Source organism: Lepus europaeus, chromosome 10 (assembly GCF_033115175.1).
Source record: "Lepus europaeus isolate LE1 chromosome 10, mLepTim1.pri, whole genome shotgun sequence".
Classification (NCBI taxonomy): domain Eukaryota; kingdom Metazoa; phylum Chordata; class Mammalia; order Lagomorpha; family Leporidae; genus Lepus; species Lepus europaeus.
In genome coordinates, this window is record NC_084836.1 from 474,780 (window position 1) to 501,980 (window position 27,201).

The 27,201-nt window shown below is 63.5% G+C and overlaps 2 protein-coding genes across 4 annotated transcripts; both read left to right on the forward strand.

The window, feature by feature from the left end:
• Positions 1 to 439: 439 nt before the first annotated feature.
• On the forward strand, positions 440 to 4,834 carry HDAC10 (histone deacetylase 10). 2 transcript variants are annotated; one of them, XM_062202640.1, is made up of 18 exons: positions 440 to 590; positions 658 to 792; positions 938 to 1,034; positions 1,216 to 1,313; positions 1,414 to 1,518; positions 1,601 to 1,669; positions 1,781 to 1,907; positions 2,003 to 2,068; positions 2,247 to 2,306; positions 2,384 to 2,473; positions 2,567 to 2,673; positions 2,753 to 3,085; positions 3,172 to 3,256; positions 3,578 to 3,669; positions 3,765 to 3,821; positions 4,002 to 4,080; positions 4,220 to 4,402; positions 4,488 to 4,834. In XM_062202640.1, exons 1-18 carry the CDS (start codon positions 532 to 534, stop codon positions 4,758 to 4,760), a joined length of 2,115 nt encoding a protein of 704 aa, XP_062058624.1. In that variant the 5' UTR covers positions 440 to 531; the 3' UTR covers positions 4,761 to 4,834. The 2 variants fall into 2 exon arrangements, with proteins under 2 accessions (XP_062058624.1, XP_062058625.1); XM_062202641.1 differs by lacking the exon at positions 2,384 to 2,473.
• A 458-nt stretch (positions 4,835 to 5,292) lies between these two features.
• Positions 5,293 to 27,198, forward strand: TUBGCP6 (tubulin gamma complex component 6). 2 transcript variants are annotated; one of them, XM_062202642.1, is made up of 25 exons: positions 5,293 to 6,039; positions 6,640 to 6,803; positions 10,438 to 10,648; positions 15,966 to 16,139; positions 17,041 to 17,162; positions 17,767 to 17,842; positions 17,960 to 18,069; positions 18,151 to 18,242; positions 18,336 to 18,475; positions 19,323 to 19,472; positions 20,068 to 20,149; positions 20,236 to 20,324; positions 20,397 to 20,512; positions 23,178 to 23,316; positions 23,528 to 23,602; positions 23,787 to 25,014; positions 25,116 to 25,171; positions 25,311 to 25,461; positions 25,544 to 25,712; positions 25,784 to 25,925; positions 26,041 to 26,235; positions 26,310 to 26,442; positions 26,513 to 26,726; positions 26,797 to 26,996; positions 27,080 to 27,198. In XM_062202642.1, the coding sequence occupies exons 1-25, from the start codon at positions 5,308 to 5,310 to the stop codon at positions 27,169 to 27,171; spliced, it is 5,052 nt and encodes a 1,683-aa protein (XP_062058626.1). In that variant the 5' UTR covers positions 5,293 to 5,307; the 3' UTR covers positions 27,172 to 27,198. The 2 variants fall into 2 exon arrangements, 1 of the variants encoding a protein (XP_062058626.1); XR_009866928.1 differs by lacking the exons at positions 26,310 to 26,442; positions 26,513 to 26,726; positions 26,797 to 26,996; positions 27,080 to 27,198 and having other exon boundaries at positions 25,803 to 25,925; positions 26,041 to 26,128.
• Positions 27,199 to 27,201: the final 3 nt, after the last annotated feature.

A 27,201-nucleotide genomic window follows, 5' to 3' on the forward strand; every position in this document is an offset into this window, starting at 1 on the left:
CACCGGGACCACTGCCCAGAGGCACGGGTCCACGGCTGCAGGCTACACAGCTCTGCGAGTGGCCGGGGTTGGGGGAGCCTCTGGGTGTGCATGGAGCTAAGCCAGAGGGGGCCTGAGACCCCTGCCGCAAGGTAGCTCGGCTTTGCTCCGCGGCCTGGGTACCCCCCTTGCCTGCACGCGCACCTAATTCCTCTTCTACGACTTCACGCCTCCGTTGCGCACCTGCCTCTCCCGGCGCGCCTGCGTGCAGGTAGAGCGGCCGCGGGAAGTTTGGGGCCGGAGGTGCTCCGGCTCTCCCGTCGGCTCCGGAGTTCCGGAGGAGGCGGCGCCGCTGCGGGACTCCCCGGAAGGCGGGGCTGCCCCGCCCCAAAGCGAGGACAGGATTGGGGCGGGACGCGGGTCCGAGCCTGGGGAAGCCGGAAGCCGAGTCCCTCTCTGGTGCGTGCGCGGGTTCCGCGTGCTGCGGCCGGCGCGGGGACCGGTTGTGCAGGCACCTGCCTCCCGAGTGGCCCACAGCGACCTCGCCTAACCATGGGGACCGCCCTCGTGTACCACGAGGACATGACGGCCACCCGGCTGCTCTGGGACGAGTAAGTGTGGCCTGGGACGGTGGTTGCGGGGAGGGGGCTCTGGCGCTCAGCTCCGTGTCCGCCCCAGCCCGCAGTGCCAGATCGAGTGTCCCGCGCGCCTGCATGCCGCTCTGAATGGTCTGCGGCAGTGTGGTCTGGAGCAGAGGTGCTTCCGCCTGCCAGCCCGCAAGGCCTCCGAGGCGGAGCTGGGCCTGGTGCACAGGTCAGAGCCTGGGCAGGCTGCCCACTCCCCCTCCCGTTTACTGTCAGGGCGTGGGGGGTGGATGACAGGCTCCGAGGTGGTTGGTGCAGTGGGGTGGGCGCACCCATCAGGACCCCCAGCCCCTTGCCCTGCCTGCCTGCTGCAGCCCCGAGTACGTGGCCCTGGTGCGGGGAACCCAGGCCCTGGCTGAGGAGGAGCTGCAAGCGCTGTCTGCACAGTTCGACGCTGTCTACTTCCACCCGGTGTGTGCCGTCTCTGCACACCCCCACCCCCGATGCACAGTGCCCCTGTCCATGGCTGCCCCCCAGCCCACAGCCCCTTGTCCACACCTGTGGTTCCGCTCCGGGGTTGGTTCCCTGCAGCCTGGTGGTGTGGGCACCCAGGTCAGGTGGGGGGGGCTCATCTGCACACCTGCCCCTGCAGAGGACCTATCACTGTGCCCAGCTTGCTGCGGGGTCTGCGCTGCAGCTGGTGGACGCCGTGCTGACCGGAACTGTACGCAACGGACTCGCCCTGGTGAGGTGAGAGCCACCCCTCACCTGAGTGCCCCCATGATGGCCTCGTGAGGGTCAGGGTGCTCCTGATGTGCCCTGTGTCCACTGCTGTCCCCTCCCCCATCAGGCCTCCTGGGCACCACAGCCAGAGGGCAGCTGCCAACGGGTTCTGTGTGTTCAACAATGTGGCCATAGCGGCACAACACGCCAAGCAGAAGCATGGGCTGCAGAGGTGTGTAGCAGGCAGGAAGGGGTGAAGCAGGTGGCTGAGACCCCACCCAGCCCCTGGGTGACCCCTGGCGGTCTGTCCCCAGGATCCTCATTGTTGACTGGGACATCCACCACGGACAAGGCATCCAGTATATCTTTGAGGATGACCCCAGGTGAGCTGGGGGGACACAGCCTAGCTGCCAAAAAATCCAGTGGGGGAGGCCCGGCCTTGCGCTCAGGAAGCAGCCCGAAGCTGACCGCTGGCCCCGGCCGGCCGCCTGCAGTGTCCTCTACTTCTCCTGGCACCGCTACGAGCACGGACGCTTCTGGCCGTTCCTGCGGGAGTCGGACGCCGACTCGGTCGGGCAGGGGCAGGGCCGAGGCTTCACCGTCAACCTGCCCTGGAACCAGGTGCCCGTCCTCTGCCCCGGCCCAGCTCCCCGGCCTGCACCCCTCCACGCCCCACAGCCCGTGGGCAGGGCTGCCCTGACGCCTCCCCTCCACAGGTGGGGATGGGAAACCCAGACTACATGGCCGCCTTCCTGCGCGTGCTCCTCCCGCTGGCCTTTGAGGTGACTGGGCGGGGCTTGGGGCAGGCAGGTGGGAGGGGGACTGGGTGCCTGCAGTTCCACCGGAGGCTGGGGAGGGTTTGGAGCCACCTGGCCAGTGTGTGGACAGACCCCTGGAGCTGCGGGTCTCCGTCGGCCTCCAGCCTCTTCCTTGCCCTCTCCCACCCGGCTCTGCCTACAGTTTGATCCTGAGCTGGTGTTGGTCTCAGCAGGATTCGACTCGGCCATCGGGGATCCCGAGGTGAGGGCCTGGGCCTGCCTGGGGGGGGCACTGGGGTCCTGGGGCTCAGGCCCCGTCACAGCTGATGCTGGTCCCAGGGGCAGATGCAGGCCACGCCGGAGTGCTTCGCCCACCTCACACGGCTGCTGCAGGTGCTGGCTGGAGGCCGGGTCTGTGCTGTGCTGGAGGTGACTGTGGGGGCAGGGGCAGCAACCCCAGACAGGGTCCTGCAGCGATGCCCACTGCAGTGACACCTGCCCCCACCCTGTCCTCTCTCCAAGGGCGGCTACCACCTGGAGTCCCTGGCACAGTCGGTGTGCATGACGGTGCGGGCCCTGCTGGGTGATCCCATCCTGCCCCTGTCGGGGCCCATGGTGCCATGTCACAGGTGCGAGGGGTGGCAGAGGATCCGAGGAAGGCGGAGGCTAGAGTGGGAGCTTGGTCTCACGGCCGCCCGCCCCCCACAGCGCCCTGGAGTCCATCCAGAGTGTCCAAAGAGCCCACGCCCCTCACTGGAGGAGCCTGCAGCAGCCAGGTCGGGGCTCCCTCGATGGCCGGGGCTCGGAGTCGCCTCCAGATGCAGCTTCCGGCACCTGCTCCCCTCCGCTGCCCGGGGCTGTGGCGTGTGAGACAGCAGCAGCTGCCCTGAGCTCCCTCCTGGACCGGCTGCGTCTCCGCCCCGTGCCTCCTGTCCCAACAGCCGCTGCCCTGACTGCACCAGGAGCTGCCCGGCTCCTGCCCCCTGATGTCCTCTGCCAGGAGGCGTCGGCACCCAGGGAGGAGACAGAGGCCTGGGCCAGGTGGGCAGGGCAGGCCTGAGGGGAGGGCCGGGGTGAGCTGTGTGTCACCACTGTGTCCATATGTCCCTCTGGCGTGCCCACCACAGGCCACACGAGGCCCTGGCCCAGGACAAGGCCCTCACTGCTCTTGGGAAGCTCCTGTACCTTTTAGACGGGACCCTGGATGGGCAGGTAGAGCCACCTGGGAGGGGCTGGGGTGGCTGTGGGCCTGGGGGCAGGGCCTACGGAGTGTGGCCTGTCTAGAGGGCTGGGTGGTGTTGGCTTGGGCCAGGAACCCGCCCCCAGTCAGCCGCAGGGGCTAAGTGTCCCCCACCTCAGCTCCTGAGCAGAGTTGGGCGTCTTATTCGTAGAAGTGGAGCTGTCTGGCCTCAGAACTTCAGGGAGGCTCAGCCGCAGCGTGTGGGCAGGGGCCGAGGGAAGGGAAGAACGGGCTGTTTACCTGGTCTGGGGCTGGCCGGGGCCCCGCCCTCCACGGCTGTCATTCCACCCCAGGTGAACAACAGCCTCGTAGTCACCCCGGGCCCTGCTGTGGCGGCCACCCTGGACGTGGCCATTCGCCGAGGTCTGTCCTGCGGAGCCCAGAGGTGAGCTGCACCTCATAGCTTCCATGGGCAGGGTCCATGGGATCCCTCTGCCCCAGCTGACACACAAGGCGGCCTGAGGCCGGTTCTTCCCCCAGGGTGCTCTGTGTGACCCTCGGACAGCTGGATCGGCCCCTGGACCTTGCAGACGATGGGTACGAATCTGGGTCACGCGTGTGTCCAGCCACGCCTGTGGGCTGACCCCTAGGACTGACGGGGGGGGGGGGGGGACGAGGGCCTTTGGCGGCTGGGGCAGTGCCAGACAGGTCTCGAGCACTTGGGCTCAGCCTCTGCTGTCCGGCCCTGGAGGGTGACCCGCGCTCCTCCCCCGCAAGGAGGACCCTGTGGCTGAACAGCAAGGGCGAGGAGGCGGCCGCCCCGTCCATGTTCCACGTCTGCACACCACTGCCGGCGGTGAGCGGCTGCGCCCCCTGGAGGGGTAGGCGCAGGGTTGTGAGGGTCAAGCCCCGGGCCCCTTCCGGCCTCTGCTGAGATTGGGGGGTGGGGAGGTTCCCCTGGGCGACGGACTGAGGCCTGGCCGCCGTCCCCACAGACAACTGGAGGGTTCCTGAACTGCGTCTTGGGCCTGGTGCTGCCCCTGGCCTACGGTTTCCAACCTGACCTGGTGCTGGTGGCTCTGGGGCCTGCCCACGGCCTGCAAGACGCCCGGGCGGCTCTGCTGGCCTCAATGCTGCAGGGGCCAGCAGGAGGCCGAGTCCTGGTGCTGCTGGAGGAGGTAAGGGGGGCGGCAGGGTGGACACGCTGTGGGTGGGAGGTGGGGAAGAGACCGGGGGCCGTGTCCACCTCTGCCTCTGGCCTAGGAATCCGCACCCCGGCTTGCAAGGACCCTGGCCCTCGTGCTGCACGGACAGGCGCCTCCCAGCCTGGGCCCGTTCTCCATGGCCTCTCCGGAGGACATCCAGGCCCTGACGTACCTAAGGGGGCAGCTGCAGCCGCAGTGGAAGATGCTGCAGGACCCTTCCCGGGGCCCGCTCTCCGGAGCGCCGTGCAGCCAGCTCTGCGCCTCTTCGCAGCCCGAAGCGGGCCCGTGCGGGGACGGCGCCGCACACCAGCCTCCCGCAGCCGGCCGTTAGGCATCGGCCGTCCCAGCCCTGCCCCGGGCGTCCTCGCCCCTAGCACTGCCCGCAGTAAACGTCGGCGAAACCGAGTCTGCCTCCGCCTCTCCTTGAGCCCGCCCCGGCCTCCGCTTCCCGCACCAGCTTCCGGCCCAGGCCCCGCCTCCCTGGTGACGTGTTCCGGCGCGCCGACTCTAGCGGTCCCTGCCGTCGCGCGGCTGTGACGCTGCGCGGGCGGGAGCAGAAGCCCGGGTTCTTCTTCCCGAAGGTGGGCGGGCGGCAGGCCGCGGGGGCCCAGCGCAGGCCGCTGCGCCCCTGGCCGCTCCGGGCCGCCCCTCCCGCGAACGTCCGAAAGCCCGCGCGAGGCCCGGGGCGCCACCCGCGCGCGAGTTCCGTTGTTCGGTTTTGTCACGGGTCAGTGACACCCCCCAGAGGTCAAGGTCTGAGGCGAGGGGCGACGCCGGGGCCGCCGCCCGAGGAGGAGGAGGAGGGCCGGCCCCGTGCGCTCCGTGCGGGGCAGCCGCGGCCCGGCCGCGCGGGCGCGTCCTGCGTCCAGCCGGGCGGCATGGCCAGCATCACCCAGCTGTTCGATGACCTGTGCGAGGCGCTCCTGCCGCCCGCCAAGGCGCGCCCGGGGCAGCGCGCGCCGAGCCGGCCCAGGGCCAAGCGGGGCCTCAAGCGCGTGGCCTACGACGCGCTGTTCGCGCACCTGTTCCGGGACGAGGCGCCGCCGCCGGAGCCGCCGAAGCTCCCGGTGAGAAACAAGATCCTCATGCTGTCCTTCGACTTGAGGGTGGGCGGCCTGGGCCCCGAGGCCGACCGCCTGGAGGAGCTGGTGGACGGGCTGGAGGCGGCCGCGAGCGGCCCGCTGCGGGAGGTGCGCGCCGCGCTGGACCTGCTGGTGCTGCTGGCCGGCAGCGGCCCGCCGCGGGGCCTGGCGCGGAGACGGGGCTACTTCCTGGGCGGCCCGCACGTGCCGAGGCGCGTCCCCTACGGCGGCTACGGCTGCTGCGACCTGCGCGCGGCCGAGGCGGACGTGTGGGCCCTGCTGGCCCGGGAGGAGAGCTTGTGCCACAGCATGGTCCAGGAGACGCTGCAGGTGATGGACGCCGCCCCGGGCACCGGCCTGCCCACCGTCGGGCTCTTCTCGGGGGACGCCTGTGGTGACAGATTCGAGAGAGAGACCCGGGTGTCTCTCTTCGGCGCGCTGGTGCACAGCCACGCCTACGACATGGACGTCCGCCTGGACCTGCCCCCAGTGCCGGACAGCGCCGACCTCTCCGGACTGGCCATCAAGGTAGTGCGCGCGCGCGCGCGTGTTGCTTCTGGCCTGTCCCGCGGGCTGGGGACGAGGGCAGGAGTCAGGGCGGGAGCTGAGGGGCCGGCTGCTGTCCTGCGAGGCCACGTGGCTCGGTCATCGCTGCGCCCAGGGTGCTGCCTGGACTTAGTGTGATTCAAGGGAGCCGGCAGTGGCTGTGCCTCAGCGGCGAGAGCCACGTTTCCCGCGTCCGTAAACTCCCAGGCTGTGGAGTGGGCGGGGACCGTGGTGTTACCCCGCGGTCATCCCTCGCTGCTGAGCGTGGGCCTGCAGGGCCGGGCTGGGGTGCAGGACTTTCTCTGCCTCACGACTTCCCTCGCAGGTGGAGGTTCCAGGTGGGAGAGGTTTCATGGCAGGGTTATTTTAAGTTACGTGGAGCCCTGCGGCTTACGAAGCTGTAAATTGATATCCTTAATGGCTGAGTAACTGGTTTGGGAAGCACCGTGTGGCACAGCTGAGCTGGAGAACGGGAAAGAGCCTTTGGCTCTGGTCTGTCTTTCCCGGAGTCGTGCCCCGGGGCCTCCCGGGCGCCTCGCAGGCTCGGGCACCGGGCGATGCGCTTCCCTCCTGTTCTCTCAGGTCCCTCCAAGCGTGGATCAGTGGGAGGATGAAGGGTTCCAGTCAGCGTCCAATCTGACCCCTGATTCCCAGTCGGAACCAAGCGTGACGCCGGATGTGGACCTGTGGGAAGCTGCGCTCGCCTACGAGAGCGGCAAGCGGAGGTGCTGGGAGCGAGTTGGATGGTGAGTGCGCCTTCTGCTGCCTTCGAATGCGCTGCACTGCCCCTGCCCCCGCCCCTGCCCCCCCCAGCTTCGTGGCCGTGGCCTCGGGGTTCAGCCAGAGTTCTGGGAGGTGAGCGATACAGAGGGGCCCCGACTCCTGCTGGGCCAGTAACCTCTGCAAGCCAGGCAGCCGGCAGCTGAGGGCAGCCGGGCAGGTGTGTGGGCAGTGCCCTTGAGAGGTGCTCCCTGGGCTCGGGTGCTGACATCCAGAGGGGTTGGGTTTGGCCACTGAGGCTGGTGAGACGGCCTGGCGTAGCGGCCCGCACGGAGGCCACTCATCCGTTCCCGGGCAAGGCCCCTCCGCTCATAACCTCAGAGTGTCTCTGCTGGTCCTGTGCATTTCCCAATTGTTTGGTCCTGGAGCCCTCTCCACACCCAGTGCAGTGGTGATTCCGAGCAACGGAAGATCTGGGCTGGCCGGGTCCCAAGGGGTTCTCTGAAGCAGCTCTGCGCCCCTGCTTGCCTGGTGCGTGGGCCACTGTCCCCACTGACTGAGCCTCCTGGCCCCTGCTGGCCTGGTGCGTGGGCCACTGTCCCCACTGATTGAGCTTCCTGGATGTGGCATTTGCTCAGCTGGGTTCCTGCAGGGGGCCTGCTCCCCGGCATGGTGATGTCGCCGCTCCCTGCTCCCTGGCATGGTGACGTCAGCAGTTATCCTGCCATCTCGGGCTTCTGTGTCCTGTCGCTCCCTGCAGGGTGGGAGACCTGTTTGCCTGTCTGCTCTCTGCTGTCCCCTCGCGTGTTTGACAGATGGGCCTGCAAGTTAACATGCTCTGCAGTGAGCATTTGCTAGTGACGTTCGTTAGGTCCCGTTTTTCTTTTCTTTCTTTTTAAAAAGGTTTATTATTTTATTTATTTGAAAGAGTTACAGAGAGAGGTAGAGCCGGAGAAGGAGAGAGGTCTTCCATCCGCTGTTTACTCCCCAAATGGCTGCAATGGCCAGAGCTGAGCTGATCCAAAGCCGGGAGCCGGGAGCCAGGAGCCAGGAGCTTCCTCCAGGTCTTCCATGTGGCTGCAGGGGCCCAAGGACTTGGGCCATCTTCCACTGCTTTCCCAGGCCATAGAGAGCTGCATTGGAAGTGGAACAGCTGGGACTTGAACCAATGCCCACAAGGGATGCTGGCGCTCAGGCTGGGGCTTTAACCGCTGTGCCACAGTGCCGGCCCCAGGTCCTGTTTTTGGGTCAGTGTTGAGGAGATGGGACTGCCCACCAAGTGACTGTGCTCATCACCTGTTGTGAATGCACCTGGTCGTCTTGCTGTCCCCTCCAGCACTGAGGGACACCTGGTGGTTTCCCGTGAGGACCACAGCAGGGCTCCCTGGTGTTTTAATTTAGGACGTTCGGATGGGGGCACCCTGCAGTCGTTGGGGGACACACAGATGGGAATGCACCTGGTCGTCTTGCTGTCCCCTCCAGCACTGAGGGACACCTGGTGGTTTCCCGTGAGGACCACAGCAGGGCTCCCTTGGTGTTTTAATTTAGGACGTTCGGATGGGGGCACCCTGCAGTCGTTGGGGGACATGCACCTGGTCGTCTTGCTGTCCCCTCCAGCATTGAGGGACACCTGGTGGTTTCCCGTGAGGACCACAGCAGGGCTCCCCTGGTGTTTTAATTTAGGACGTTCGGATGGGGGCACCCTGCAGTCGTTGGGGGGCACACAGATGGGAATGCACCTGGTCGTCTTGCTGTCCCCTCCAGCACTGAGGGACACCTGGTGGTTTCCCGTGAGGACCACAGCAGGGCTCCCCTGGTGTTTTAATTTAGGACGTTCGGATGGGGGCACCCTGCAGTCGTTGGGGGACACACAGATGGGAATGCACCTGGTCGTCTTGCTGTCCCCTCCAGCACTGAGGGACACCTGGTGGTTTCCCGTGAGGACCACAGCAGGGCTCCCCTGGTGTTTTAATTTAGGACGTTCGGATGGGGGCACCCTGCAGTCGTTGGGGGGCACACAGATGGGAATGCAGGCTTTATTAGGCCAGGGAAGTCGTGGAGCGAGAGTGCAAGTGCTCCAGGCCTGAGGCAGCACCGCTGCGGGCTCCAGGGTGTGATCTGACAGGTTTGCCAGGGGCTGTTCTCGCTGGTGGCTTTCCAGCAGTGGGCACAGGTTCTGGGGGTGGGGCTGACTCAAGCAGTGACAGGCGGTCAGTGGGGTGAGGGCAGCGGGAGGAGGACACTGGGGTCAGCTGTTGTGTGGACCACAGTGAGGAACTTGGGGGTGGAAGAAGATGCTGTCGGTGGTGCCTGAGCCCTCCTGCGCTGGGAAAGTCCAGCCTCACATTCAAAACCGAAGCTAGCGCCACATAAGGCTGTAAGAACTCACGGCTGGAGGCAGCGTGCCCAGTGACCTGCTGAGTGGAGTTGAAGGCGGGGTCAGCAGGTGCACAGCTGCTGTCACACGCAGCCACGCAGTGGCTCGGCCTGAGTTCGCCTCCCAGGGTCCTCCACTGCCCACTAAGTGCCACTAAGACCCCTGGCACTACAAGTGGGCCACCCTGAGGCTGTGGCTCAAGTTCATTTGGCAGGTATTTGAGCCTGTTTCTGTTTAAAACCCTGCTCTGGCAGAAGCTTCTGCCTGTTCACGCACACTCCAAGACACACTTGGCGCTCGCCTTACGACCCCATCAGGGGCACCCTCCCCTTGTCACCCGGAGGCTGTGGGAGGCTGTGGGCCGCAGCTGAGTCTTTCAGAGGCTGCAGTGGCTGGATTCTCTGTCACCCGACTGGGGGAAGCATTGAGGGTTGTGGGTGCGTGTGGGGATCTGCTGTTCCCACTTAGTGGCCTGGGGTACTGCCTGTGGCTCTGTGGTCTCCTCCGCCAGCCGAGTCACGGGGGACCCGGGCAGCATGGGTGGTGGGCAGTGAGGTGGCACCCATGGCCTGCGCAGCTGTCCTGAGGTCCTCCTTGGGGTGACCAGAGGGCCGCAAGGGGGTGTTCCTTTCTTCACTCTGTCTTGCACTCAGAGGTCTGGGCTCTGGCCTCCCTCCAGCCGTGTCTGAGACAGTGGACGTGCCCAGTGCCACCTTCCAGGAGCTTCCTCTGGGTCTCCATGGATGGCAGGGCCCAAGCACTTGAGCCATCTTGCACTGCTTTCCCAGGCCATAGCAGGGAGCTGCGTTGGAAGTAGAGCATCTGGTGCGTGAACTAGCACCCATGTGGGATGCTAGGAACACAGGCAGCAGCCTAACCTGCTGTGCCACAGTGCTGGCCCTTTATTCTTTCTTTCTAAAACTGAATAATCCCATCGTGTGCATACGTTTTGTCCATGACTTGGGTTTATTTCTAAAGTAAGAATATATTGATTAAGTTGTCAGCCCTAGGACTGCTGGTGTGGTCCACGGCCACTCTTCTGGTTGGACTGGTGGGGGCACTCCCTCTGCTCCCTGGATCCCAGGCGTGTGCCCTGGACACACTTCTGCACAGCCGTCCCGATGGCCTTGCTCAGGGCCAGTGCTGAGCCTGGCTGAGCCAGCTGCAAGGTGGGCTGTTGGTTGGTGTTCCTCACATGGTGTTGTTTTGATTCACTCTCTCCTGTTCATGCGCGCACAGTGCTTGTTGCTCTATCTCCTCACCACCCTCTGTCTCCCTCACAGCCCTCCAGGCCACAGAGAGGAGCCCTACCTCACCGAGGCGGGCAGGGATGCCTTTGACAAGTTCTGCAGGCTCCGCCAAGGGGACCTGCAGGTGCTGAGCGGGGGCCTCCTGCAGGCCCCGGTGCCCCTGCAGGTGGAGGAATGTGAGCTGGTGAAAGACGTGCTCAACATCCTGATTGGCGTCGTGTCCACCTCGTTCTCCCTCTGCCAGGTAGGACGCACGCGTGGCTGCGGGGCCGGCCCGTGTGGATAGCTTGCCGTGTGCCAAGCAAGGCCGGAGCACTTCATGGGGTGGGGATGAGGCCCTGTGCAGGAGTACAGGGAAGGCCGGCTCCACAGGCTGCTGCTGGTTACAGCCAGTCCTCTCATTTTGTTTGAAAATGTCTTTTTTTTTTTTTTTTTTTTTTTAAGATTGATTTATTCGAGGGACTGACATTGTAGCATAATGAGCAAGAGGCCGCCTGCAGTGCCGACATCTCGTGTGCACGCTGATTCAAGTCGCGGCTGCTTCATTTCCTACCCAGCGCCCTACTAGTGTGCCTGGGAAAGCAGGCACCTGCACCACATGGGAGACCCAGCTCCAGCGGCCATTTGGGGAGTCAACCAGCAGATGGAAGATCTGTTTCCCTCTCTCTTTCCCTATCACTCCGCCTTTAAATAAATAAATCTTTTTGTTAAGAGTTATTATTTATTTGAAAGGCAGAGTGACAGAGAAAGAGATCTTCCATCTGCTGGCTTATTTCCCACAGCAGCCAGGGCTGGGCCAGGCTGAAGCCAGGAGTCAGGAGCATGGGTGCAGGGCCCAAGCACGTGAGCTGTCATCTGCGGCTCCCAGGATGCACTAGCTGGGCGCTGGGTCATAAGTGGAGCAGCCGGGGCTCCAGTGTGGGTGTGGTGTGCGCTCCGCCTCAGTGCCTGCCCCATCCACACCCTTTCAGAAGCAGCAGCGCGTTCTGGGGAGAGGGCTGACCTCGGGCACGCGCCGTCCTTGTTGCAGATCAGCTGGCTGAACCTGAGAGTTTATTTCTGGGCTCTGTTCCGTGTGTGTGTCTGACCTAGGAGTACCGCAAGGTTATGTTGTTCTACATTCTTATTTATTTCTTTTTATTTGAAAGGCGGGAGACACACAGAGACAGACAGGGAGGCAGAGTTCTGTTGGCGGCTTTACTCCAAATGCCCTTAATAGCTGGGGTTAGGGCGTGCCATAGCCAGGAGTCCAGAACTCTGTCCAGGTCCTCCCCAGGGTGGCAGAGACCCAGTTACTTGCGCCATCACCTGTGCCTCCAGGTGTGCCCAGCAGGGGGCGGACCCTCGGGCGGGGGTGCAGGCCTTCCGAGCGCATCGTCACTTCCTGCCAGGCGCCTGCCCTGCTGCTGCGCTGTTCTGATGACTCTAGGTTTGCAGGGGCTTTGAACTGGCGAAGTCTGAATCCTCCAGCTAAATTCTTCTTTTTCAAGACTGACGGATATTTGGGGTCTCTTGACGTTCTATATGAATTTTAGGATAGATTTTTCTGTCTGCAAAAAATGCTGTTAAGACTTCATAGGTTGGGGCTGGTGCTGTGGCGTAGTGGGTAAAGCCTCCGCCTGCAGTGGTGGCATCCTATATGGGTGCTGGTTCAAATCCCAGCTGCTCTACTTCCTTTTTTTTTTTTTAATTTGACAGAGACAGAGAGAAAGGTCTTCCTTCCATTGGTTCACCCCCCAAATGGCCACCACGACTGCACTATGCTGATCCAAAGCCCGGAGCCAGGTGCTTCCTCCTGGTCTCCCATGCGGGTGCAGGGGCCCAAGCACTTAGGCCATCCTCCACTGCCCTCCTGGGCCACAGCAGAGAGCTGGACTGGAAGAGGAGCAACCGGGACGAGAACCCAGCTCCTATATGGGATGCCGGCGCCACAGGTGGAGGATTAACCAAGTGAGCCATGGTGCTGGCCCGGCTGCTCCACTTCCAATTGAGCTCCCTGCTATGGCCTGGGAAAGCACTGGAAGATGGCCCAAGTCCTTGGGCCCCTGCACCCGCGTGGGAGACCCAGAGGAAGCTCCTGGCTCCTGGCTTCGGATCAGTGCAGCTCTGAGTGTTATGACCATCCGGGGAGTGAACCAGCGGACAGACGACCTCTCTCTCTGCCTCTGCCTCTGCCTCTCTGTAACTCTGCCTTTCAAATAAATAAATCTTAAAAAAATAAGACTTGATGGGGGCTGGGTTGAGACCGTGGGTCACTGCCGTTCACTCATGTTTCCGTGTGTTTAGTCTTAATTGCTTTCAGTAATGTTGTATCGTTTTCAATGTGAGAGCTTTTTACTTCCTAGGCTAAGTTTATCTCTAGGCCGGCGCCGTGGCTTAACAGGCTAATCCTCCGCCTTGTGGTGCCGGCACACCGGGTTCTAGTCCCAGTTGGGGCGCCGGATTCTATCCTGGTTGCCCCTCTTCCAGGCCAGCTCTCTGCTATGGCCCGGGAAGGCAGTGGAGGATGGCACAAGTCTTTGGGCCCTGCACCCGCATGGGAGACCAGGAGAAGCACCTGGCTCCTGGCTTCGGATCAGCGAGATGCGCTGGCCGCAGCGGCCATTGGAGGGTGAACCAACGGCAAAGGAAGACCTTTCTCTCTGTCTCTCTCTCTCTCTCACTATCCACTCTGCCTGTCAAAAAAATAAATAAATAAAAATCTTTTAAAAAAAAATATCTCTAAATGCTGTATTTTTGTTGTTGCTAATGTGAATTAAATTTTCTTAACTTTTTTCAGATTTTCATTTCTGGTGTATAGCAACATTTCTGGTGTTTTTTGTGTATTAATCTTATAGCCTGTAGGTTTACTGAATTTGTTCTATAAACACACACTCCTTTTTAAATGTATTTATTTTATTTGAAAGGCAGAGTTACAAAGAGGCAGAGGCACAGAGAGAAAGAGACGTCTTCCATCTGGTGGTTCACTCTCCAAATGGCTGCAATGGTCGGGGTTGGGCCAGGCTGAAGCCAGGAGCCTGGAACTCCATCTGTCTCTACATAGGTGATAGGGGCCCAAAGACTTGAGTTACAGAGAGGGCAATGGAGAGGTGCAGAGAGAGAGAGAGAGGGAGGTTTTCCATCCACTGATCCACTCCCCAAATGGCCATAATGGCCAGGGCTGAGCAAGGCTGAAACCAGGAGCCGGGACCTTCCTCTGCGTCTCCCATGTGGGTGCAGGGGCCCAAGCACTTGGACCATCTGCTGCTGCTTTTCCAGGAACATAAGCAGGGGGAGCTGGATTGGAAGTGGAGCAGCTGGGACTTGAACCAGTGCTCATACCTGCTACACCACAGCGCTGGCCCCTCCAGTACTATATTGAATATAAGTCCAGCAGCAAGCATTTTTTCTAAAGCACGTTTTACTTTTATTTGGTGGGGCTGGGCCAGGCCAAATCCAGGATTCATGAACCCCATCTGGGTCTCCACGTGAGTGGCAGGGGCTGAAACACTTCTTGGCCCGCCACCTGCTGCAGCTCCGTGCATCAGCAGGAGGCTGCATTAAAGCCCAGTAGCTAGCCGGCACCGCGGCTCAACAGGCTAATCCTCCGCCTTGCGGCGCCGGCACACCGGGTTCTAGTCCCGGTCGGGGCTCCGGATTCTGTCCTGGTTGCTCCTCTTCCAGTCCAGCTCTCTGCTGTGGCCAGGGAGTGCAGTGGAGGATGGCCCAAGTGCTTGGGCCCTGCACCCCATGGGAGACCAGGAGAAGCACCTGGCTCCTGCCATCAGATCAGTGCGGTGTGCCGGCCGCAGCGGCCATTGGAGGGTGAACCAATGGCAAAGGAAGACCTTTCTCTCTGTCTCTCTCTCTGTCCAGTCTGCCTGTCAAAAAAAAAAAAAAGCCCAGTAGCTGGAGCTTGAACCAGGCACTCCGATATGGGATGCAGGTGTCACACATGACAGCTGAACCCACTGAGCCACGACACTTGCCCCATGTTTTATTTCTGAACTTAAGGGAAATGCTTTCAGTTTTTCATCATTGAGTTTGGTGTTTGTTATAGGATTTTTTTTTTTTTTAAAGATTTATTTATTTGAAAGAGTTACACAGAGAGAAGGAGGGGCAGAGAGGGAGGGAGAGAGAGGTCTTCCATCCGCTGGTTCACTCCCCAATTGGCCGCAACGGCCAAAGCTGTGCCGATCTGAAGCCAGGATCCAGGAACTTCTTCTGGGACTCCCATGCAGGTACAGGGGCCCAAGGACTTGGGCCATCTTCTCCTGCTTTCCCAGGCCATAGCAGAAAGCTGGATGGGAAGTGGAGCAGCCGGGACTAGAACCAGCACCCATATGGGATGCTGGCACTTCAGTCCAGGGCATTAACCTGCTGCGCCACAGCACCGGCCCTGTTGTAGGATTTTCATGTGTGGCCCTTATGTTGAGCAAATTCTCTTTGATGAGCATTCTTAGTTTATTGAGTGTTTTCTCTGAAAAGGGTGCTGGGTTTTGTTAAATGCTTGTTCTTCATTGATTTTCCCTCCCTCGGTCAGGGTGACTGGTGGGCTGCTTTGTGTGAGTTATCCCAGTTCCTGGAATAACACCTCGCCATGGCTGTGGCCCTGCCACTGTTCTGCTGGCTTCAGTTCATAAGTATTTTATTGAGGATTTTGATAGACTTAGATACTACTTACTTGAAAGGCAGAGTTACAGGAAGAAAGAGGTGTCTTCCATCCCCTGTGTCACTTTCCAAATGGCCTCAACAGCCAGGTCTGCTTAGGGCTGAAGCCAGGAGCCAGGAGCTCCATCCTGCTCTCCTTCATGGGGGGCAGGAGCCCAAGCACCTGGGCTGGTGTGTGCTGCTTCCCAGGTACGTTAGTGGGAAGCTGGATTGGAAGCCGAGCAGCCCCGAGTCACCCTGGAGCTCTGACTGGATGCTGGCTTTGCCAGCAGCATAACCCACTGTGCCACAGCACCGGCTGCCACACGCATCTTCTGTTTTGGTGCAGGCATCTGCGGCTGTCCCGCCTGGCTCGGCACTGCTTTCACCACATCCCCTGCTTTCGTTGTGAGGGCAGTGCTGTGGGGAACCTGCCGCGACAGGTCTCTGTGCTCAGCTTCCAGTACTGCCTTCGCCATGCCCCGGGGAGCTGGATTTTCAGCTGTGATGGCTTCTGCCACGGGAAGGGTGTCTGGGTGGGGTGGGCGTTGTGGCACACAGGTTAAGCTGCTTTCGTCATCAGTGTCCGGTTTGGGAGCTCATGCCTTCCCATCCAGCTCCCTGCTAATAGCCTGGGAAAGCAGTGGAAGATGGCTGGGTGCTTGGGCCCCTGCACCCACGTGAGAGACCCTGATGGAGTTCCCGACTCCTGGCTTCGGCCTGGTCTTTGTGGCCATTTGAGGAGTGAACCAGTGGATGATTTCTCTCTTCCTCTGTAGCTCTGCCTTTCAGATAAATAAATCTGGTGTTTGCTTTTTGCTTTGGGAGCTTGGTATTGGAGGGTCTCCTGGGGGCCCCGTGGGCAGGGTGATGATTGGGTGTGTGGATGGCTGCACCCTGAGGGTCCACAGCCCCCATGCCCTGCCCTGCAGCTCACACAGGCCTTCGTGGTGAAGCGCGGCGTCCACGTGTCGGGAGCGTCCCCTGAGAGTGTCGGCAGCTTGCTCTCGGAGGTGGCCGAGTATGGCACCTGCTACATGCGCCTGAGCCGATTCTCGCTGCAGCCTGTCTCGGACTCCGCATACAGCAAGGGCCTCGTGTTCCAGGTGCGGCCCTCGGCTCCATGAGAGCTGTGTGCATGGCAGCCTCCCTCCGTGTCCTCAGGATACGCGGTACACACATCTGGGCCATGGGATGGAAGGAGGCAGGTGTGGGCAGTGTTGGGAGACCTGCGGGGAGGATGTGCTACTGGGCAGGTGCAGGCAGGGGGAGGCTCCTGGGTTGATGCGTAGGCGCTCGAATGTCAGCTTCTGTGCCGAGGCTGCCTCCTGCCACTGTTTCTTCCTGCGAATTGCACCTTCAGGTGCTGAGTAGGAGCCCACAGGCGCGTGCAGGTGTGGCCATGTGAGGGCAGGTGTGCCTACAAGAAGGGCAGCTGTGGGGCTGGGGAGCTGGGCTGCGTGGGGTGCCTTCAGCTTGGGGGCAGAGGGATGTGATGAGGGTTAGACTTCAGACAGGTGAGCTGGGGAGGTGGGTGCAGTGGGGCCGGTCAGTGGGGAGGGGTCAGACTGGGCACCCAGGCTGGCAGTGGGGCCAGTGAGGGGAAGCTGAGCAGGGTGGGCTCTGGGAGGTGTGCCCAGACAGGCCCGAGCAGACAGCTCCTGGGGTGGGTGGTGGAGCTGTGTTCCTGGTGGCCTAGTCTGAGCATGGCCTGAGGGCTGTGTGTTGCTTAGGCTGGTACCCACAGGCCCTGTGGCCAAGCAGTTAGAGCGCCTCTGCCCAGGTCCAGCTGCCTTCCCCAGCGTTGCTCCCCAGGTCCCTGGTGCCAGTGTCCCTACAAGGACAGGATCTCGGGGGTTGTCCTCACTCACAGCTAGGCTAGGGTGGCTGGACCTGGCTGGCAGGTGCCCGCTGCTCGTGCGAAGTGGAGGCAGAACCCTTCCCCAGCACCTGGGAGCCGTGGCCGTGCAGGTGTCCTGGCTCCTCCCAGCCCCTCTCCCTCCACAGGCCTTCACCAGTGGCCTCAGGAGGTACCTGCAGTATTACCGGGCCTGTGCCCTCTCCACCCCGCCCACCCTGAGCCTCCTCACCATTGGCTTTCTTTTCAAGAAACTGGGCCGGCAGCTCAGGTGAGCTAACATGGACACCAGGGCGTTGTGTGTGGAGGGGGGCAGTGGGGGCCAGCTCAGCTGCCTGGCCAGGGGCCGTGTGGGGGCCAGCTCTGCTGCTTGGCAGGGGGCCGTGAGAGCAGCCCTTGCTTGTGAGCCCAGCAGAGGTACCTGGGCTCCTTCCCAGGCAGCAGTAGTATCTCGTGGACATGGCCTCTGGTGCCCACCAGCTGGCTGTCCCTTGGTGAGTGTCCAGAGACATGAGTTGGGGGCTGCGGGCCACTGGGGAGGTGGGAGCTGTGAGGGTGTGGGGCCCCCAGGGCTGTTGTCAGAGGTGGTGGGGAGGTGGGGGTCTAGGGAAGGGGGTGTCCTGTGGCTCCGTTGTGTGGAAGTGGTGAGGGGCCCTTGGGGTTTGGTCATCATGGCCTGAGTAGGCATGAGCTGGAGGTGGAGAGGTGGGGTTCTAGGTGTGGGGTGAGCAGTTGTGACTCAGGAGGAGCTGGAAGGGTCACAGGTCAGGTGGGTGAGTCAGGGACGTCTAGGTGGACAGCGCAGGGGCACGGGACCGGGCAGGCATCCTGGAAGATGGGCTGTCTCCCCTGGTCTGACGCGGTGTCTGGTCCAGGTACCTGGCTGAGCTCTGTGGCGTGGGCACCGCGCTCCCAGGGACCAGCGGAGGACCCAAGGCTGCGTTCCCTACTGTGAGTTGTGGGTCTGCATCCTTGAGTGTGGTGGCCTGGTCAGCCCCAGACGGGGGGCTGAGCGTGGTCCCTTGGTGTGCAGCCCCGTGGGCTGACTGGCCTCCCTGCCCTCCGCAGGGCGTGAAGCTGCTGTCCTACCTCTACCAGGAGGCCCTGGACAACTGCAGCAACGAGCACTACCCGGTGCTGCTGTCCCTGCTGAAGACGAGCTGCGAGCCCTACACACGGTGGGTCACCCGGCGTGGCGGGGTGGGCTGTGCACACGAGGGGCATGCCTGCCTCGCCCCTGACCCCTGCTGGCCCCGCAGGTTCATCCATGACTGGGTGTACAGCGGGGTCTTCAGAGACTTCTACGGGGAGTTCATGATCCAGGTGAACCACGAGTACCTCGGCTTCAGAGGTACGTGGCAGCGGCTGGGCTGGGCTCCGTACCCATGGGCCTGGGGTCGGTTGTCGCTGTCTCAGCCACCTGTGCGTTCCATCCCACCTGCAGACAAATTTTACTGGACCCATGGCTACGTGCTCATCTCCAAAGAGGTGGAGGACTGCGTGCCCGTGTTCCTGCGGCACATCGCCCACGACGTGTACGTCTGCGGGAAGACCGTCAACCTGCTGAAGCTGTGCTGTCCACGGGTGAGGGCCTCCTGGCTCCATACAGCTGGGCATGTGCAGGGGAGGCTGGGCGAGCCAGCGTTCCCTCACACCTGGGACACAGAGGTCAAGGCTTCTCTGTTAAAGACTTGAGAGGCAGAGTTACAGACAGAGAGGTCTTCCATCCACTGGTTCACTCCTCAAATGGCCACAGCGGCTGGAGCTGTTCCGATCCGAAGTCAGGAGCTTCTTTCCAGTCATCCACGTGGGTGCTGGGGCCCAAGGACTTGGGCCATCTTCCAGTGCTTTCTCAGGCCATAGCAGAGAGCTGGACCAGGAATGTAGCAGCCAGGATTCAAACCTGCGCCTACATGGGATGCTGGCACTGCAGGTGGAAGCTTTTTTTTTTTTTTTTAAGATTATTTATTCAAGAGGCAGAACTATAAACAGAGAGAGGGAGAGAAAAGTCTTTGTTCCACTGGCTCACTCCTTAAATAGTCGTAACGGCCAGAGACAAGCCGATCCAAAGTCAGGAGCCAGGCGCTGCTTCTGGGTCTCCCACGCAGGTGCAGGGGCCCAAGCACTTGGACCATCCTTCCCTGCTTTCCTAGGCCAGTGCAGAGATCTGGATCAGAAGAGGAGCGAGGAGCAGGTGGCACTGAACCGGCGCCTCAGGTGGAGCCTAACCTACTATACCACAGCGCTGGCCCCAGAGACCACAGCTTCTGAAAGGCTGTTTGCAGGGCATCCGTCCTGTGTTACAGGGTCCAGGCAGGGGCGTCAGATGCCTCCTGTGGTTGGGGAGACGTGCCAGGTTCAGCAGTGAGCTATCTGAGAACTCCCTCCTGCCCTGCTGTCCAGCTCACCGCACCTCTCTCTCTGCCGGCAGCACTACCTCTGCTGGTCCAACATCCCGGTCCCTCGCATCTCGGTCATCTTCTCCCTGGAGGAGCTGAAGGAAATCGAGAGGGACTGTGCTGTCTATGTGGGCCGGATGGAGAGGGTGGCCCGCCACAGCTCCATCAGCAAGGAGGAGAAGGTGCACGGCCACACAGGCGGTGGGCTTCTCTGTGCCCCGCCTCCTGGGCTCCCGGTGGTGGTGGGTGTGGGGGTGCCCGGGTGTGGCTCCTGGGTGAGGACACCACAGGCGTCAGAATGAGCTGGGCAGGGGCTTTGCCCTGTCCTGTGAGGCTGGTGGCCTGACCTGTGCCCCAGCCTGTGCTGACCTGGGCGGCTGCCTTGGGTCTTCCCTGGGCCCTGCAGCTGAGGGCTCTGTGCTGGGGTGGCCTCTGCAAGAGCTGCCCTGCTGCGCCTGGGAGCAGGGCTGCGGGTCCCCTGGGGACCCAGCGAGCAGGTGTTCAGTGGGACAGTGCCAATACCAGGAGACCCCCTTTGGGGTTGGCATCTGCTGGACAGCAAGGAGACCTGGCCAGGTGCAGACCCGAGAGGCTTCTATAAGACCCCTTGTGCTTGTCCAGGGCGGGTCGCACCACCAGTGGCCTGGAGCCAGCCTGTCACAGCCTGGGTGCGTGGTGTAGGATGGTGGGTGTCCCAGGCCATCAACCCCTCTCCCGGGCCATCCCATGTGAGGGGAGAGAGAAGTTGGTGCTTTGCTTACTGATCACCTTTTCCAGGAATTACGCATGGAAATTGCAAAGCAAGAACTAATTGTCCACGCCCGGGAAGCAGCGTCACGGGTCCTGAGCGAGCTGAGTGGTGAGCCCAGCCCCGAGTCCTCCCCTCTGGGGCCCGGCCCCACTGGGCACTCCGCAGACCCTGTGCCTCTTGTCGCCCTGACGCAGATCGGCGGAAGTCGGAGCTGATGGCCATGGACGCCCAGAAGCGAGAGCAGTTCCAGCAGCTGAAAGAACAGTTTGTGAAGGATCAGGAGGTGGGTAGGCCCAGCCCCCAGGGGTGCAGGCCTCTGGAGTCCTCGGTTAACCAACGGCTGTGTGTCACGCAGCGGCGTCTCGCGGCCAGACAGGAGGAGCTGGACGATGATTTCAGCTTCGCCCGTGAGTTCCGCGACCGGGAGAAGCGGCTGAAGGCCCTGGAGGAGGAGCGGGAGAGGAAGGCCAGGTGGGGCAGCTGGGGTGGGGGGAGGCCAGGTGGGGCAGCTTGGGGCTGGGGGAGGCCAGGTGAGGCAGCTGGGGTGGGGGGAGGCCAGGTGGGCAGCTGGGGCGGGGGGAGGCCAGGTGGGGCAGCTTGGGGCTGGGGGAGGCCAGGTGGGGCAGCTGGGGCTGGGGGGAGGCCAGGTGAGGCAGCTGGGGTGGGGGAGGCCAGGTGGGGCAGCTGGGGTGGGGGGAGGCCAGGTGGGGCAGCTGGGGCTGGGGGGAGGCCAGGTGGGGCAGCTTGGGGCTGGGGGAGGCCAGGTGGGGCAGCTGGGGTGGGTGGAGGCCAGGTGGGCAGCTGGGGCTGGGGGAGGCCAGGTGAGGCAGCTGGGGTGGGGGGAGGCCAGGTGGGGCAGCTGGGTTGGGGGGAGGCCAGGAGGGCAGCTGGGGTGGGGGGAGGCCAGGTGGGGCAGCTGGGGTGGGGGGAGGCCAGGTGGGTAGCTGGGGCTGGGGGGAGGCCAGGTGGGGCAGCTGGGGCGGGGGGAGGCCAGGTGGGGCAGCTTGGGGCTGGGGGAGGCCAGGTGGGGCAGCTGGGGTGGGGGGAGGCCAGGTGGGCAGCTGGGGCTGGGGGGAGGCCAGGTGAGGCAGCTGGGGTGGGGGGAGGCCAGGTGGGCAGCTGGGGCTGGGGGGAGGCCAGGTGGGGCAGCTGGGGCGGGGGGAGGCCAGGTGGGGCAGCTTGGTGCTGGGGGAGGCCAGGTGAGGCAGCTGGGGTGGGGGGAGGCCAGGTGGGCAGCTGGGGCTGGGGGGAGGCCAGGTGGGGCAGCTGGGGTGGGGGGAGGCCAGGTGGGCAGCTGGGGCTGGGGGGAGGCCAGGTGGGGCAGCTGGGGTGGGGGGAGGCCAGGTGGGCAGCTGGGGCTGGGGGGAGGCCAGGTGGGGCAGCTGGGGTGGGGGGAGGCCAGGTGGGCAGCTGGGGTGGGGGGAGGCCAGGTGGGGCTGCTGGGGTGGGGGGAGGCCAGGTGGGCAGCTGGGGCTGGGGGGAGGCCAGGTGAGGCAGCTGGGGTGGGGGGAGGCCAGGTGGGCAGCTGGGGTGGGGGGAGGCCAGGTGGGCAGCTGGGGTGGGGGGAGGCCAGGTGGGGCAGCTGGGGTGGGGGGAGGCCAGGTGGGGCTGCTGGGGCCTGGTGGGGCTCCTGGCAGCAGAACTTACCCCAGAAAGACGGCGCACTGAGCCCAGAACAATACCTGGCCTCATCACCGGGGGGTGACGGCTCTGTTTCCGGGTGTCGTCAGCTGTCCTGTGTCATCTCTGGTTTTTTGTTTTGTTTTTTTTTTTTTTGGACAGGCAAAGTTAGAGAGAAAGGTCTTCCTTCAGTTGGTTCACCCCCCCACCCCAAATGGCTGGTATGGCTGGCGCGCTGCGCCAATCTGAAGCCAGGAGCCAGGTGCTTCCTCCTGGTCTCCCATGCTGGTGCAGGGCCCAAGCACTTGGACCATCCTTCACTGCCTTCCCAGGCCACAGCAGAGAGCCGGACTGGAAGAGGAGCAACCGGGACAGAACCGGTGCCCCAACCGGGGCTAGAACCCGGTGTGCCAGCACCACAGGCGGAGGATTAGCCTAGTGAGCTGTGGCACCGGCCCTCTGGTTTTCATGAGTTAGAATCTGGCACCATCCATGCACTGGGTTTGGTGTCCTGACTGTCTAGCTTTAGTGACTCCTGTTTGTTTTTAAAGATGTATCTATTTGAAAAAGTTACAGGGAGAGAGAATCTTGCATCTGCTGGTTCACTCCCCAGATGGCTGCAAGGGCCAGGAATGGGCCAGCCAGGTGCCAGGAGCTTCATTTGGGTTTCCCACATGGGTGAGGGGAGCAAGTACTAGGACCATCCTCCATGCTTTCCCAGGCCATTAGCAGGGAGCTGGATCAGAAGTGGAGCAGCTGGGAGTTGAACCAAAGCCCATGTGGGATGTCAGGTGTTAAGGCAGCGGCTTTACCTGCTACACCATGGCAACGGCCCCTATTTATTTTAAGTCTGGCCCAGCAGAGGTGGGCATCTGTGGTGGCAGCTTGTCCTTAAGCTGGGAGGAGAGCTGGAACCTTGAAGGGGCTGGCTCCATGTTGTCCTGAAGCCCCTTGTGGAAGGGGCTGGTCCCTGCCTGCCCTAGCTGTAGGTCTTGTTGTGGTGCCAGGGAGGGTGTGCACGGCTGCATGCGTGTGAGTGGACATCCTCCTCTTTACACGTGGAGACCTGGCGTGGCGGCAGCGGTGGTGGCGGCCCTGGCCTGCAGCACCCATGTTGGAGGGGCCAGGCCAGGCTAAAGCCCAGTTGGTTGAATCAAGCAGATCCTGCCCTGGGCTGGTTGGGCTCCGTGGTGTTTCTGCGTTAGTGTCTAGCTCTCCGCAGTTCCCTGCAGGACAGAAAAGGCCTGCTCTGCAGCTCGGAGAGTGAGGCCTCGTTCCCCTGCTCTGCCCCTGTGTCAGGCTGTGTAGATTCTCACTCGGGTGTTTGTGCAGCAGACGTGTGTCTGTCCCGGCTGGGCAGCTTGCCCGTCAGGGCTCCTGGGCTGCTCGGTGGAAGGCTCCGGCCCAGCCGCTGGCAGGAGCAGATGTTGGGCAGGGGCCTGGGGAAGCGGCACTGTCCCAGATGAGGGGCAGCTGCTGGGTGGTAGTGACAGTGTCCCCCCTGGCGTGGCCCCAGGCAGGCGCTGGAGGACCGTTACAGCACGCTGTCTGCAGAGGCGGCACGGCGGGAGCAGAAGGCGCTCTGGAGGATCCAGAGGCACCGGCTGGAGAGTGCACGGCTCCATTTCCTTCTGGAAGACGAGAAGCGCATCCAGGTACCACAGGGATTCAGGTGACAGCTCTTCCCTGCCTCTGGACCCCGGTGTCTGGGAGGAGCCGCTGGTCGTGCAGGTGCGGGGAGTGAGGAGCTCGCGTCTGCACAGCACTTTGCGGGCCCCGCTCCCTGCCGGGTCTGGCACAGGGGGCACGTTGTGGAGGCTGTGCTGGCCCCCGTGCAGCTGCTGCTCTCCGCGGATTTTATTTCAGGGGATGCTGAGAGACATGTCTGAGAGCTGCAAGTCCCAGGGGCCGCTGGGCGTTGTCCCATGTGTGCCCTCCCAGGTCAGTGGCCCAGGGCGCCCTAGGTGGGTCTGAGCTGAGCCGCGTGCACCTGGTCTGCCCCATCCTCATGTCCCTGAGTGTCTGTGGCTGTAGATTGTGGTGGCAGAACTGAACCTGGGGGACAGTGGTGGCCGGCTGGGAGGAAACGTGAGGCCGCACAGGGCCCGACGTGCGTGTGTTTCAGGTCGTGTCTCCAGGCTGTGAACACCCAGACGGAGTCCATGGCTGTGACCCGGGGCCTGCAGCCAGGGGTTCCCCAGGCAGGCCACGTGTGCCGACACTGCCCCCTGTTGAGGCCCCAGCAGTGGGAGCCAGGCAGGAGGAAGAGGCTGTGTGTGTAGGGGAGGCGTCACCCACAGGCCTTAGTCTGGGAGACTTCCTACCCTCGGGCTCAGGGCAAGAGCCGCCTGCACAGACTCAGCTGGCCCCTCTCTTGGAGGAGGCCCTGCGAACTATCAGTTCTGCCGTGCCCCCCACAGCCTCTGGGGAGACCCCTGCTGCAGCCAGCACACAGCCCTCCCCACCACAGGAGCCGGACCTTAGCACTGCCCTGAGGCCACCTGTAGCCACCTCACCTTCGCAGGGGCCCCTCCCAGCTGTGGCAGGTGGCTCAGGGGAGGAGCCCTGGCCATGGGAGGGACCTTCAGGGAGGCTGGGTGCCCATGTGCCTGACACGCAGGTGGCCATGCCCCTCCCACACCCACTTGGGCATGTTAGTCCCCCAGAGGAAAGCAGCCGTGACCCCACAGGCAGCTTTGCTTCCGGAATGGCTCCCACCCGGCCACGGTGGAGCACCCACGGGCACGTGTCGGACGCCAGCATCAGGGTCGGGGAGAACGTGTCGGACGTGGCTCCCGCCCGGCCACGGTGGAGCACCCACGGGCACGTGTCGGATGCCAGCATCAGGGTCGGGGAGAACGTGTCGGACGTGGCTCCCGCCCGGCCACGGTGGAGCACCCACGGGCACGTGTCGGACGCCAGCATCAGGGTTGGGGAGAATGTGTCGGATGTGGCTCCCTCCCGGCCACGGTGGAGCACCCACGGGCACGTGTCGGACGCCAGCATCAAGGTCGGGGAGAACGTGTCGGACGTGGCTCCCTCCCGGCCACGGTGGAGCACCCACGGGCACGTGTCGGACGCCAGCATCAGGGTCGGGGAGAACGTGTCGGACGTGGCTCCCGCCTGGCCACAGCGGCATGTCCACAGATGTGCCCCTCAGTCCTACCTGATGCTGACGGCGTGCTCCCCAGAAGCCGAGGCCACTGCTCCTAGTCCCAGCCCCACGGTGTCCCAGTCAGGCCTCAGCCTGGGACCACAGAGCCCTGCCCTGGAGCAGGAGAGCAGCTTCCAGACATGGCCCTGGGCCCTGGCTGGGCTGGATTCCCTTACAGACGGCGTCCCCAAGGAGCCAGGTCAGGATGTGACCACGGGACCTGGGAGGGGGCAGTGCTGGCGTTCCTGTCCCTGCAGCAGCATGTGGGCCTCATTCCCTGTTGTCCTTGTGCCCACGCAGGCCCAAGGAGTGGGGACACAGAGGACATCTCTCCAAGTTGTCTTCCGAGCTCACAGGTCAGGGTGGACGCTGGCTGGGGGCCTAGGTTACCCTGGGGGGGGGGCACTATTTTTTTCTCAACAGGAGGAGAGTGGGTGCAGGGTGCTGGGCGCAGGGTGCTGGTGGATGGCAGCTGTTCAAGGGTGACTTTTTCAGGGAAGCTCAGCTGCCCAGAGCAGCCCGGGCTCTGGTGAGGTGGAGGCCCAGGCAGAGGAGGCCCAGCGCTGGGACAGGGAGCAGGCCTACCTGGCAGGCCTGGCCAGCCAGTACCACCTGGAGCAGTACCCAGACAGCTATGAGGCCATGTGTGAGTGGGCTGGCTGGGGGGAGAGGAGCCCTGGGCCAGCACATCCCCCGGCCACCAGCGACCGTCTGTTCTGTCCCCACAGCAGAGCCTCCGGCCGCCCACCTCATACATCACCTGCTCCCCCGGGCCTTCGCCCTCCCCGTAGACCCCCAGGTACAGTCGGCCACCGACGAAACCGCCGTGCAGCTGAGCGAGCTGCTGACGCTGCCCGTGCTCATGAAGCGCTCTCTCTCAGCCCCGCTGGCTGCCCAGTGAGTGCCCCCTCGCCCCCACTCCCCCCCCCCCCGCCCACGGGCCACCCTGACGCAGACCCCGCCCCCAGCATCTCCCTGGTGAACAAGGCCGCCGTGGACTACTTCTTCGTGGAGCTGCACCTGGACGCGCACTTTGAGGCGCTGCGGCACTTCCTGCTGATGGAGGATGGGGAGTTCGCCCAGTCCCTCAGCGACTTGCTGTTTGAGAAGGTGATGCCTGGACACGCCGTCTGGGCTGGGCTGGGGGAGGGGGGGCCCCCCGGCTCTGCCTGCGTGGCCTGGTGCCTGCGGGGCTCCCCTGGACGCCTGTCCCTTCCCGCTTCAGCTCGGGGCCGGGCAGACGCCCGGGGAGCTCCTCAGCCCCCTGTTCCTCAACACGGTGCTGAGCAAGGCCCTGCAGTGCAGCCTGCACGGGGACTCCCCGCTCGCCGCCAACCTCTCCTTCGCCCTCAAGCACCTGCCCGAGGCGTTCGCCCCCAACGCCCCCGACGTGCTGAGCTGCCTGGAGCTCAGATACAAGGTGAGCGGCGGCCCTGTGGCGGGCAGCGGGGGCTGTGCCGGGGCCTTGGGTGCTGAGCTGGGCTTCCCGGGCAGGTGGACTGGCCCCTCAACATCGTCATCACCGAGAGCTGCCTGAGCAAGTACGGCGCCATCTTCTCCTTCCTGCTGCAGCTCAAGCTCATGATGTGGACGCTCAAGGACATCTGCTTCCACCTCAAGCGCACAGGTGAGGCCCACCTGGAGCCCCCCCCGCCCCCCCCCCCGCCCCGCCCCGCCTCACCCTCTGCCTCTTGCAGCCCTGCTGAGCCACACGGCCTGCTCCGTGCAGTTCCGCCAGCTGCAGCTGTTCAAGCACGAGATGCAGCACTTCGTCAAAGTCACCCAGGGCTACATCGCCAACCAGATCCTGCACGTCACCTGGTGTGAGTTCAGGGCCCGGCTGGCCGAGGTGGGCAACCTGGAGGAGATCCAGCGAGCTCACGCCGAGTACCTGCACAAGGCCGTCTTCAGGTGAGGGCAGGGCACCCGGGCCATGCCGCCCGTGTGCGGGCCCAGCCCACTGACAGCCCTTCCTCCCCAGGGGCCTGCTGACCGAGAAGGCCGCCCCGGTCATGAACATCATCCATAGCGTCTTCAGCTTGGTGCGCAAGTTCCGCAGCCAGCTCATCTCCCAGGCCTGGGCCCCGGCGGCCGGCCCCCGCGGCTCCGAGCACCCCAACTTCGCCCTCATGCAGCAGTCCTACCACGCCTTCAAGTACTACTCCCACTTCCTGTTCAAAGGTGAGGCCTGCCGGGAAGGCAGCCCAGGGTGGGGGGCGGCAACCATGCGGGCGGCAGCTGAGCGAGGCCTGACCCCTCCCCAGTGGTGACCAAGCTGGTGAACCGCGGCTACCAGCCCCACCTGGAGGACTTCCTGCTCCGCATCAACTTCAACAGCTACTACCAGGACGCCTGAGGTCTGCCCCAATAAAGCCGCGCTCGGCCG

What these genes read in the sequence shown, in the direction of transcription:
- HDAC10 (XM_062202640.1), top strand. Translation starts at nt 532, where the DNA reads ATGGGGACCGCCCTCGTGTACCACGAGGACATGACGGCCACCCGGCTG. An exon ending in ACCCGGCTGCTCTGGGACGA is followed by an intron (nt 591 to 657) that starts GTAAGTGTGGCC and finishes TGTCCGCCCCAG; the next exon opens with CCCGCAGTGCCAGATCGAGT. An exon ending in ACGCTGTCTACTTCCACCCG is followed by an intron (nt 1,035 to 1,215) that starts GTGTGTGCCGTC and finishes CTGCCCCTGCAG; the next exon opens with AGGACCTATCACTGTGCCCA.
- TUBGCP6 (XM_062202642.1), top strand. Translation starts at nt 5,308, where the DNA reads ATGGCCAGCATCACCCAGCTGTTCGATGACCTGTGCGAGGCGCTCCTG. An exon ending in TCAGCCCCGCTGGCTGCCCA is followed by an intron (nt 25,713 to 25,783) that starts GTGAGTGCCCCC and finishes CCCCGCCCCCAG; the next exon opens with CATCTCCCTGGTGAACAAGG. An exon ending in CTTCCACCTCAAGCGCACAG is followed by an intron (nt 26,443 to 26,512) that starts GTGAGGCCCACC and finishes TGCCTCTTGCAG; the next exon opens with CCCTGCTGAGCCACACGGCC.